The 12,992-nt window shown below is 32.9% G+C and overlaps 1 protein-coding gene across 1 annotated transcript in view; it reads right to left on the reverse strand.

Annotated features, from left to right (window-relative positions):
* Positions 1–12,992, reverse strand: part of LOC147070499 (voltage-dependent T-type calcium channel subunit alpha-1G-like) — a 630,303-nt gene that overhangs the window by 79,364 nt on the left and 537,947 nt on the right. Inside the window, exons 13-15 of the mRNA XM_085949528.1 lie at positions 5,707–5,823; positions 3,637–3,847; positions 2,094–2,754 (exon numbers count right to left, since the gene is read on the reverse strand). Of these exons, the coding sequence (XP_085805654.1) occupies positions 2,094–2,754; positions 3,637–3,847; positions 5,707–5,823 (989 nt within the window). The remainder of the gene's footprint in view (positions 1–2,093; positions 2,755–3,636; positions 3,848–5,706; positions 5,824–12,992) is intronic.

Genomic DNA, 12,992 nt, shown 5'->3' on the forward strand with positions numbered 1-12,992 from the left:
TAGAATATAATTTTTTTTAATAAATTCAATATTACCGATTAATAAACTATTTCGAGAATTATTAAGTCTCAACTGTTACAATTTTCCTGTGATTAGTAAATTGATCATTTGAAACAGCAGCTGTCAAAATCTGGAAATAAAATTCTTCGAATTTTCAAATTTTGTTTCTTGACATTATAATGGGAGTTTACTACGTGTTCAATTCAATCAATGTATTTTAATGTTAATAGTTGAAATGGCGTTCAAAAACTCCATTATAGTGGATATAAAACAAAGTTTTTAATTGATTTCAAAAATTTTGAAACGGTAAAGTCGACAGCTGTTGCGGACTACAAAAACTATCTTCAAAACGATTTATTATCGTTAATTGAATGTTTTTTTACTAATCGTTCATTAAGTGTGACCAGACAGAACATAATATTTTAAATTGATAAAGACACTAAAGTTCTGACCAAATTGAGGTGCATGTCGCCTACTATCACGTGACGTCACAGTAAGCTGCCGCTATGGGAAAAAAATTGTGTAATGTCGTTTATCTTGGTGTTTAAAATGTCATTAGACTGATGCTCTCATCCCGTAGCATATTTTGAACCTTTAAAAGAACATTGTCAGTTAGCAAAATCTGCCGAAATCACCAGAACAACAATGAAGTCACCTCACGTTAAACTGCACTGCATCGACACCTGCATGACTCAATGGACGTTTTTATTATCTTCTACATGTCTACACTTTTCGACTGTTATGTCAAAATTACGTTTTTTTTATTTTTAGCGGTTGGTACTTTGTATTTTCTATATGTTGTCTATTATCTATGGTCTGCACGTTAGGTTCAAAATATTATCTATGGCTGTCATGTAGAAAGTAATTTTAACGCACGCACACGTAGAAACTGTTAAAATTAATTGAAATTAGCATGAATAATTAATAATAATTCAAATTACTAATACATTATAGTTCGCACTTTTCATCAGTGTTATTCTTTAGTGAATTTACCGAGATGGTGATCGTTCAAAATATTCTGCAAAATGACAAAACCATAGACTAAATTAGCGTGACAGTAGGCGACATGCACCTCAATTTGATTCGCGTTTAACTAGCAAAAAATGCATCACACCAAATCAAACTATTCTTAAATATGTTTCCGTTTTCAGATCGTTTCTTGTTTATATTCTTATTGCAGCATGGTTTATCTTATAGTTGAATAACCTCGAATGCTGTTAACTAATTCTCATGATTCTGATAATAACAGAGATCGTTATTTCAGTTAAAAGAAAATTTAAATCATCCAAATTTCACAAATATTATTATTTTTGAGTGTTTGATGTAAGGATTATCGTTTTATAACAATATATACATTCGTCAACGAAACTGATATACCGATGTGATGTTACATGTAAAATTTGCTGTGCGTTCTAGGACGATTTGGCGCCGGGACAATTGGACCCCACGCAATTCGAAAATAAATAGACGTTATGTTAGGTTAGGTTATATATTTAATATTATTATATTATTAATATTTAGTATTTTTTATTTAGTAATATTTATTATTAATATTAGGTAAATATTTAATATTATTATTCATATTTAAATTATTATATTATGATTTAATAGTTGGTGAGAATATAAATATGCACACGAAAATAATAATTTAATCGTGCATATGTTTAGCGGCCCACATGCTCAGCGTAGGTCAAAATGGAGATTTTATGGTATTTTCAGAGCATAACCCTGGACATTCCTTAAACGTTGTAGATAATATATTTATATAATTTTGAAGCCTTACTATCCTTTATATTTATTTTAAACATTTGATGACTGCATAAAGAATTTTAAATACATAAAATAGGTATTTTTATTTTTATATAAAACCTCAGCCATGGTTATTCTCAATCCGAAATAATAAACATTATGTTAAGAATAAAATAAATTAAAAAAACTACGTAGTAGATAGAAAATGATTAAAATTATTCATCGTCTACGTTCTGTTTACGTGTCTACAACAGTGGAGCGTCCGATTGTCCTGGCGTCCAGTTGTCCCATTCCCGATCTATGCGATCTTTTAATAAACATGTAATAAATATAAATAAACTTACCTCAAAATAACAATAACTCCGTCAAATACGTTAAAACCGTTCGCTATATAGCCAAAGGGACCTTCCGCAACCACTTTGAGTAACATCTCGACAGCGAAAATAGCCGAAAACACCACATTACTGTACTCCACAATCACTGTCAGTTCTTCTGGTTGATTGTGATATTCTATACCCATGGATAACGTGTTGATGAGAATCGCCAACAAGATTCCTTGCTGAAAGTATTTATGTTCAACTAATTTCTTAATCAATCTTCTGAGGCACGTAAAAAAAGAGCAAAATAATTTAAAACTTCGTATTAAAGCTCTTGTACAACTGTTTCTTCTTTTTTTCTCTTCTTTGTGCATTGGACCTATTTCGCATTGCTGCATATCCCCACAGCATGAGAAATCATCCATGTCCAAGATTGGCGGACTTAGCCTCTGCATATCGCAAACGGCTGTGTTATTGGTTTGCGTTATTGCTGTAGAGTTTCTCTTCGTGATTCCTTTGGTTAAGGAATCGAAGAAGGAGTCCAGCGCCATTTGGCCTGTTGGAAGAGCTGCTGATAGCGCACCGGAGAGGGCCAGGAGTTCTTGGCAAGTCATCGCGGCGTCTCCGAGGCCCAGGTCGGAGTTGGGCGGTTGTTGGGTTGTATTCGTCTGCCAAATGTTGCCATCTCCTGCACACAATTAAAATAATATTGATTATTCTCTTCATATACGAGAGTAATGATTGGCCTATTAAATAATTAGAGCAATTTTTGTTCAAAGGGCTTAGAACAGGGTTAGCAAACCTTTTTACGTACGCGTGCCAAAATCTCCCAAATATTATTTTTCGACTGTCTGACGTGCCTAGCATGTTTTTTATGTGGTAAAAAAATACTTTTCAAGAATTCTAGTTAAAAATTATAATGTTCTAGATACCACCCACAGAACACAGCATACATATAGTTTTATCAATTACGCCATACATTAAGGTCTACTAATTTTGAAACAGTCAGCCAGAATTACCTACTACTACTAGCTACACTAAGTTTTTGATTTTTATTTGGTGCAGTCATTTTTTGTGGTTAAAAATAAAATTGTTTGTTAGGTAATGTATAAATTAGTTTGGTTTTTTACGCACAAATTGACTCAAGAATTGTTCCGATCAGACGAGGCATTATCTCGCTGTAGTGTTCTGAAATATTGTAAATCGATCAAAATTAGAGCTTCGGGCTGCGGCATACCACGCCACCTGATAAGGTTAGTGGGATAATGTTTCCTCTCTTAAAACGCGTGCCATAGGTTAGTCATCTCTGGCTTAAAATATACGAAAGGAAATATTTTAGAAATGATTATTTTTGGCAAAAGGACGTGGCCAACATAACGTTACATGTGTACAATATTTCCTGAAACGTCGTCATGACATTTTAATTCTAATTGATTTAAGTTTTGTGCTACTCATCCATTATTTCTTTTTAAAAATGGGTATAGTAAATTTATAATTATAGTTAATTCTGTAACATTTCAATAATGATTATAATTATAATATAGATATACAACATTAATATTTCACTAACCAGTTTGTGTCATTTTTTCGCTAGAACAGACATTCTTCTCCATCTGCTGAGGAGGTCCAGGCTGAAGATTAGAACCTGTCCCACCACCGATAGAACTGCTACTCCCACTCCCGCACTCGACTCCATGGAGCACCACCACGTCACTGAACATCACCGAAGATCTCCGCCGGCCGAGTGATGGTGGTGATAACAGGGCGAGACCTGATGCATTCTATTAGAAACATAATAATATGTTGCAGTATAATTGAATTGAGCTATCTAATAAATTGACAGTTCAAATAATGATATATAGAAAGTTTAGTAAGAATCTCGTGGAATATATAATTTAATTTATATTATTTTATCTTTTACTGAATGGTAATCGCGCATTATAGAACAATATATTATTATATGAGTACATAATATAGATATCCAGGTAAATCAAAATATTACAATTTATTTTAAATAACTAGTCAATTACAAACGCTAATAACGGTTTAATTGAAATTAGTGACGTCCTTAGACAAAATGCCGCCCCTGGGCAGCGTCAAAATGCCACCCCATTATACAGTATTTTTTATTATCCTTTCATGACTTCAATATCTAAGAAATACATTATTAACAAAATATATACCACAAAATTTAATTTAAATGTCATCTCTACTTCAATAGACAATATTGCGAGTCCACAGTTTCAGATATTATTTAAAAATACACCTGACATCTTTCAAAACTCGCGGATGACTGGCAAAAATATTTAGATAAATTAATTAGGTACTAATTCAAATATAATTCGAAAATCTGCACGTGTCAGTGCTGTTCATCAAGGAGTGATGTCCAAAGACAACGGAAGTAAACTAGACACCGCGAACCTGACGAAAAAATACAGTCTTGTTTAACCTTTTATGCTAATTAATACATTTTGTTTCCAACCAGTGAGCTGAATTTTTTAATGGAAAGATATTTCCGTTATTACTAAGTTTAGGTACCTATTCCTTGTTCTCCCGAGGAGCAGAAATAACCTGCCATTGGTGATGCCAATTGGGAGAGCAAAAACTCTGTTCAACCATATTCCATCTACGTGAGGAACCTATACTCATATAGGTGGACGTTATTTTATAAATTCTTAAAATAGGGTCTGCTTAACTCATCCGGTGTACTTCCTTGTACCTATATAATTTATATTTTTTGTATTTACACATTTATACTCTATAATAACTCAATACTGATGTCTCTCTTTTGTTATGTACCTAATACTGTTTTAATAATATTTCTTTGTTTCTAAATGTCATATTGTGAACATCTAATTTGTAATGTCCACAATATGTAAAATAAATAAATTAAATTGAATTGAATTGAATTCCTATATATATTTAATGATTCTCCTCGATTTGCCGCCCTTCGAGTAACTGCCGCCCCCAAGCGACGCTCAACTGCCTACCCCCACGGGACGTCACTGGTTGAAATTAAATTAAATGATCCAGATCCAGCGACTGGCATTCATATTTTTTGAGCATGTCACTCAATGTATCCGTATTGCTTCAACCATTTCAGTTTTTTTAAAGTGCCTATTTTTTATCATATATACTTAGACTTAGATTTAAAATACAAAAGCCGATTTCCAATAATTAGTAATGCAATTTAGAAATGTCTTCATAGAGTATTGTACAAACAATTATTTAATTTTTTTACAATTAGATACGATACCTAGGTATAGCATGGGCGCGATTTCTGAGGGGCGCAGGTTCGAACCCTGAGAGGTATCGTATTTTTTAAAAAAGATTATTTTGTAGAGGTTATATTACATTTCTCAGAAGTTTGAATTCTAAGAAATTCTCAGAATTACTCAGAAGTTCTGTATGTACATAATAATTATTATATTGCAATTATCTTCGTTGAAAAACTCTTAAGTCAGGCTTTCGACGTTGGCGGTCGCGACATTCTAGGTACAGTGACATACTACTGCTATTAATAAATAATACTAAATCTCTCGGAGAAGTAAGTCGTATTGCAGGGTTTGAAATGTTAGCTTAATGCCACCCGGTAGATTAATAATTTGACATAAAAATAATGTAGATTATAGAAACTTACATCATTTTCTGAGGCACATATGGAAGCCGCTCTGAGGAGTGGTCGTGGAGAAGGTGGATCTTCGACTGCATCTCCCCCTTCTAAAGGCTGCTGCTGTATACACTGCCCCTGTCCTTGCTGTAAGATTTATTTTACGGTTAAATATATTACATAACCTATTTATTATTTTATAGTTATCTGTATTATGTATTTTTGAAAGAATGTATTGAATTTTTATCTTTTCTATTATTAGTTATTCGTATTAATTTATGATCACATAAATCAACTGTTACGTTAAATTCATTGTTGGCCTTGTGACTAGGTATTTTGTGAATGGCATTAATTTCGATTTTTGCATATTACATCTTTTTACAAATTAAATAATATTTTCTTCTCTCCATTTAATTTTCTTTAGGCGTGAACATACTGAGGTCAAGACGGAAAGTCCTTGTTTTAACAAACGTGATTTCAGCCGCAAAATTTAATTTAAAACAACAACTGCTTTTTTTACAAAGTGCTCGGCACAATACATGTATGTTGTAGGGCCTGTAATACCGGAAAGAATAATTTTGAGATCAGAATCCGGACCCAGGCTATAGAAAGAAACATATGTTTTCCCTGTAATGTAGCTATTGGTATATTTGTTCCAGCTGAGATTGATACAATGCTAGAGGGTTTAGGACGATTTGGCGCCGGGACAACTGGACGCCACGCAATTCGAAATTAAATAAACGTTAGGTACTTATAGGTACTTTCAAAAAATATTTAACATTATTATTTATATTTAAATTGTTATATTATGATTTATTAGTTGATGAGAATTTATATATGCCAACGTAAATAATGATTAAATTGTGCATATGTTTAAGTGCCAACGAAAAAGAGTTTTTTATTTTATGTAAAATCTTAGGCATGGTAATTTGCAATCCGCAATAAAAAAAAAACATTATTTAAAGAGTAAAATGAATTAAAACTACTAAGTAGTAGATAGAAACTGGTTAAAATTCCTCATATCCGTTCTGTATACGTGTCTACGGCAGTGCGGCGTCCAATTGTCCTGGCGTCTAGTTGTCCCATTCCTGCTACACGATGACCTAATCTATCTCCTTTCATCCATTTTGGTCCTCAATTATTATTTGTTACCACGTACTTCTAAGGCACATGGTAAGTTCATCGATCCACGTGGTGTGATATGTATGGACAATTACCATGCCACATTTCATACTGGTGTTGCCTTTTTATCCGTTTGGGCATTCAGTAGACTCTCAACCATATTCCCAACATGCATATTTCCATGTTATGCTACTCTAATATTCTTCTTTTGAATTCTCTTACGGTTATAGTACATATTTTGCATTCGTTTTGTTTGTATTAGTAGTACATGTTGGTTAAACGTTGTACCATTTTTTAATTGAGTTAATGTGAAGAGATTTTTTCATGGTTATTTAAAAAATATCTGAAACTAATACTGTCTTATTCTGAATACTAAAAAATGAGTATACGCAAGCACATTCCATTAAAATACTTATGTTGCATTCTGGAATACGGACACCACTGAACTGAAACGAGTGGAGAAGATCAATGTGATTTTCACATGAGGAAAATACTATGTAGCCACAACGTAAATTAGGGAATCAGAAAGAGAATTGTAAGATGATATGTCTTTTCGATCGAACTATATTAGAGTGTAGGCGTATACACGAATAGTCTTACAGAAACATTGATTAGAAAATTTCAAGCTTCCAAAATCTTACTGTACATAAGCATACTCTGTTTCCGCTGGAAAGACAAAAATACAAATGTCAAGGTGATACTCGTATCAAGCATGAAAAATACCAAAAAAATACTCAGAAAAGCAAAATGTGTAAAGTTAGCATAATTCGGCCACTCCATGTAGCATCCTGAAAGATATCAAAGTATGTATCGTATCATCCAAGGAAATATTGCCTGGCAGAAGAAAAAAATCCTGGCTCAAAAATCTTAGAAACATCAGCATTCCACCTCCGTTTAGAGCATTCTCAAAAAAAGAAATACTGACGCTTGATTAAAAAAATCTTAAGATACCCTATTATTATGATGAAAAGTATCAAGAAATCGAGTAGGATCCCAAATTCCCAGTATGCAAAAACCCGGTATTGCAAACCCTAATAGAGCTACCTCTGTGTAGAAACTGTGAAAAAAGCTGCTGAGAATAAACATCAACATTGCTACAACAAACAAGCCGTAAAAGCTCATTTCTGAAAGCTCCGGGAAAACACAAAACCACGCATTTTGTTGGTTTTGCACCGGTCCTGGATTGGTTATAAAGTTAGAGGCCAGCGTAAAATAAAACATACTATTATAGTTTACCTTTGCAGAGCCTTGATTTTTTCATAGGGAAATATGAGTTAACTTTTTAATCTTTGCCTAGCACCTGAAAATATTTTACTAAGCTTATATTATAAAGGTTTGTTTTTTGGGATTTATACTTCTTGGAGTTGGAGGAATTTTTGAGTTTTACAAAAATAAATCGTATAAAATAATATTACTTCTCCACAGACCTTAAAGTACCTACATAAAATAGGTAATTGCTCTTCAAATTATGAAGATTTTTTTTCATGGTCGATGATTAAATAAAAAAAACAACATAATATGCTGTCATATAATAATAGCACACATGAAGATAATATAATAATTACAAGATAAAAAGAACTTTTTATATACAACGTTTTTAAATTTTCTGTTGAATTATTATGCTCAATATGCTCAAACTTATACTTGATATAAGTAAATAAAAAACAAACAAACGAACAAATATAGAATACTGAAATGTCATTTTGACATTTCATTTTGATTTCCATAGTAAAGCATGTATATATTAATAATTTAGTTGCTAGGACCACCCCCTTAGCAACCAATAATAGTATTTTACTTTTTACGGATTTTTCTGAAATAACTTTCCATACAAAACAGAATTAACTGAAAATGAATTCAATTCTGCTTAAAGATGGTTAAAAGTGTTAAAAGAATGCATTGGTATTGTGTTCTGATATATTCTAAAAGTTTCAAATGTCTAGCTAGTCGGAAGTTAGTTAAAAATTGATTGCAAGATTTTTACTGGACAAGCAACCACCAGACAAACAAGAATACGTGCTAATATAAACGTTGTAAAATGTTTGACGAACTGAATGAAGCATTTCAGTAAAATCATCTCCCAGGTTTTTTTTTTTAAATAATTTATTACGAACTTTTTACTATTAGGTGGTTCAAAGAGATAATTATTATATATTAAGTTGTTTGGAGGTCAATTTCGTGAATATGTTGTGTGCACAGAGATCAAAGAACCCATTGCTCCTTTTCCAATTTTAGGTAGTCATTGATGACATGCATTTATGAAAAAATGGTCTTGGTATTAAAGTTTTATGTTAGAGCAACTTTACTTAAATGGTGTATTTCCGGGTTTTTGGAAAAGGCAGCGTCAACTTTATTACTTTCACATGTAAAATATCGAACGATTTATTTTTCTTAATATATTTTAGGCATTCGTTGCCTACAAAGTTTCTACGTTTACCATATTTGGGTAGAATTAACAACTTATTATCCGACTCCTGATGTATAAATATGGAAAAGGTGATCACTTGTGGTGTCTAAGGAAAAAAATCGGTGTGTGTAAATGAAAACAGTGTACAGGAATATGAACTCTAACGTCGATTGCTAAAGTTAATAAACAAACAAGTGTTTTGAGGCATCCATTTAAAGTTTTATAATTGAATACACCAGTAAATAATGATTTAGAGCAGGCATGGCCAACCCGCGGCCCAAATTGACTCTTTGCGGCACAAGGCCCAATTGAAGTTTTCAGCCTTCTATATTTTGCATTTTGGTATTCATATAATAATAAAAAATTGGTGTGTGTACTTATGTACGCGTGTTAGAAATTATACTTCTTTGGCGTAACAAAACAAAAATTGTGATAACCTAGATTCTTTGACTAGCTCTTAATTATCTTGTTAAATTACACACTCAAGAAAAAGGACCGCTTATTGGAACGCCGTTGGTTACTAAATTGTATAATTATTTATCGTTGTTTTATTTTTAAAATAACAACTGCCACTATGACGTTTAATAGTTTGTTTACGTAAGGAATTGCAAATGGCCGACAATAATAAATTCGCTGCCTAGCAACGGAACAATTCTAAACTATACTATTATACTGTATAATCGTCACGATTGCAGTATCATTCTATGGCGTAATGTTTGTGCGTTCGGCTGATAACCCACCCAACAATCATTGGTTCGAATCCAATCGAGTGTGTTTTTTGTGTGAAAAAATAAATTATGTGTTACATGTCACACGCCAAAAATACACTCTGATCTGATTTTTCAAACGCGCGTAAAGAAGTATAACTTCAGAAAAAAAATTTCAGGCTTAATGGTTAGTAAATTATTCAAGAATGGATAAAAAAAATCCTCATTTAACAGGTTTTAAAATTGAATTTTCAAATTTCTGAAGAAGATACTTTAATCTGTGTTAACGAATATTATAGAAATATTTATAGAAAGTGGTCAACTCTGTGGTTCCGGGCTTAAAAGTTCCTAAGTGAATTTTGTTACAGCTGAGATAATCGCGCTTGAAGTATATATTTTATTATTATGGAAATTTTCAAAATACTTTAGCTTAGAAGTTCATTGATATTTCTTATTTATTTATATACATAATAAAATCCCTGTCTACCCAAAGAGTGATTGTTCTTTCAAAACATTTCTTTTTATTTCTTAGTAGTTACATTTACAATCCGTCTATACTGGTAAGTATTAATTTTCTTGTTCCCACTAATATTATGTTTGTAGCTCTGCGGCATGGATGCTGTCTAAATGCAGGACTGATGTAATGTTTTATGATGCTGTGTACACTATATGGAAAATAGAATTTAGCAAAAAGAACTCGCTATCTGAATTTTTAATGGCTGGAAAAACATTCAACTCGATAGTGCCTGAGACTCGCGACTTACTCTGTTAAAACTAAACGACACCTATTCGACACTTGCATTCTGGTGGTGCTGCTTTACGGTTGCGAATTATGGCACCTTACGAAGGCTCAGGGAATTGAACGTAGATGTTTGCGATTGATACTGAGTGGTACGACTTAGAAGAGTAATGAGGAGATACAAGAACAAAATAAGCAGCTTCTCATCATGTAGCGAGTAAAGAAGCGACATTGGACCTGGCCACGTGCTGCGGATCTCTGAAGAAAACGTCAACCTGGCTGTTTTTCAAGCCAACCGGATTCTGGCGTCCTGGAACGCCGCTAAATACAATTTATAGAGACCGAAAAGTTTAACGTGAGACTTGGCGGCGGCGCTCGTATTGTTTTCGATTTCAAAGTATTGTGAGAGTTTTGCCAGGATTGAAAGATATTATTTCCCACTTCCTTAAATAGGTATATATTTTTGCAAATTTCGCAAATTTCAAATACAATGATATACATTTTTTTCCCATTAACATATGATAAATTTTATATGGCAACGTTAAAATTTCAAGTGTGTTTTGTACCTGTAATCGCGGCAACTCTTTTGATGACGTTGTTTAAGGGCCGAATGAGCTTATTTTGTCGTTTTTCTTCTTCACAGTAGGAGATAAGATGACTTATAATCTTCCTGCTGTCATTTTTTTAAACGTTTGCCATTATTAACACGTCTACCGCGCACTTATAAGAAAAGTCAAATGCTTTTAAGGTGAGGGGAATGAATACAGAAACGCGAGAGGAGAGGATTCTAGTTCTTCAAGCTACCGCACATCAACTTAAACTTTTTGCACTCTAGTACGTACACGGAGTAGCTATGGGATGCTGGAATGGCCTGGAATGCCACATGAAGACCGAAGAGCGACAGGGATGTATCTTGAAGGCGCCTTGTGGTGTCATTTTGCCTTAAGCAAGGGGAATTGTTAAAGATGATAAGATGCTCAATTACTACTTCACCGGGGGCGTCAAAAGACGTGTAGGTATTCGTTAACAAAGTTTTCTAGTACCGAAATAAATTAGATTCGATAAAAATACATGCCTTAGGTTATAAAATACGCTGGCTACATTACCAAATGTCATATGCTTCAATAATAGGAATATTATTGTATCATGTAGGTGCTTTTTGTATTGAATTTCATTCAATCGTTGGTGTTATAAAATATTTACAAGACAAATACGAGACTCGTAAATAGGAAAACGGCTAAGAAAAGACTCATGCAAGTGGATGAGTATGTTTCATCTTACAGGGGAAAACTTTACACGTACATATATATATGTATATATACATATATATAAATATAAATGTATGTTGCATATACATTACGCATAGCACGTATATATGTCAGCACCCGAGGTAATGCGTCGTATCTGACACAGTTAGGTTTTAAAGTTTTAACATATAATACGTTTATTGAATGTAGGTCATGAAAAAAATCGTAACGCGGACGTGTCACATTTTTTGTCAAAATCTATTTTACGACCGATTTTTTTTGGTACTGTTGCCGGCGTTCGATACCATGGTTACAAAAAGTACAATTTCCGCACTGGCTCTACTATTCGACTACCAATATAGCCGAGCAAAGTGTAAAAGTATTTATACTAGCCCGGACGCACACCAAAAATATATATAATAAGCATACATATTATAATTATTTCAATGTCATAGTTACTAATATTGTCAAGAAGTGCGTACGATAAATAAATTAATAAACGCTATTTTAAAATGATCACTTATATATTGTTTTTTTTAAATTTAAGTTTTGGTTGTTCGGCTTTCAGATACATATTAATAATAGTATAAAATAGGTACTAATATCTCCGCTCTGAACGAAATGAACCTGATAAACGGGCTCTTTAAAATATATCCTTAGAAAAATCTACAGTTATTTAGACACATTATCAGAAAGGAAAACAATAATTTGGAAAGGTTCACCGTCAGCGACACCTTCGAGGGTCGACGTGAAATAGGGCTATCGCAAACACCGGTGTTTTTTAATCTTTTTTGGCTTGTGGCCCACCTTTGTGTCATATTTTTATATTATTATTATAAACTACATACGTACGATTGAACTTTTCCGAGAAACGACAGAATGGTTTCTGTTCACATTGCTAGATTCAAATTTTGTTTGAATCTAGCAACACAATTAGTACCAACTATCTCTTTACCAAATTATTTTTACTCAAAGAAATTTTTGAGACTCCTTTATTTTAGGTTATTTGGCTACTATCCGAAGCTTTTTCAAACTGGCTTTCTTTTAGGTATGCTTACACACTGTAGTTTAAATGCTAGAATTTATCAATATTT

The sequence above is a fragment of the Rhyacophila brunnea genome, unplaced genomic scaffold (assembly GCF_057557595.1).
Source record: "Rhyacophila brunnea isolate RB1 unplaced genomic scaffold, BYU_Rbru_1.0 scaffold_22, whole genome shotgun sequence".
Classification (NCBI taxonomy): Eukaryota; Metazoa; Arthropoda; class Insecta; order Trichoptera; family Rhyacophilidae; genus Rhyacophila; species Rhyacophila brunnea.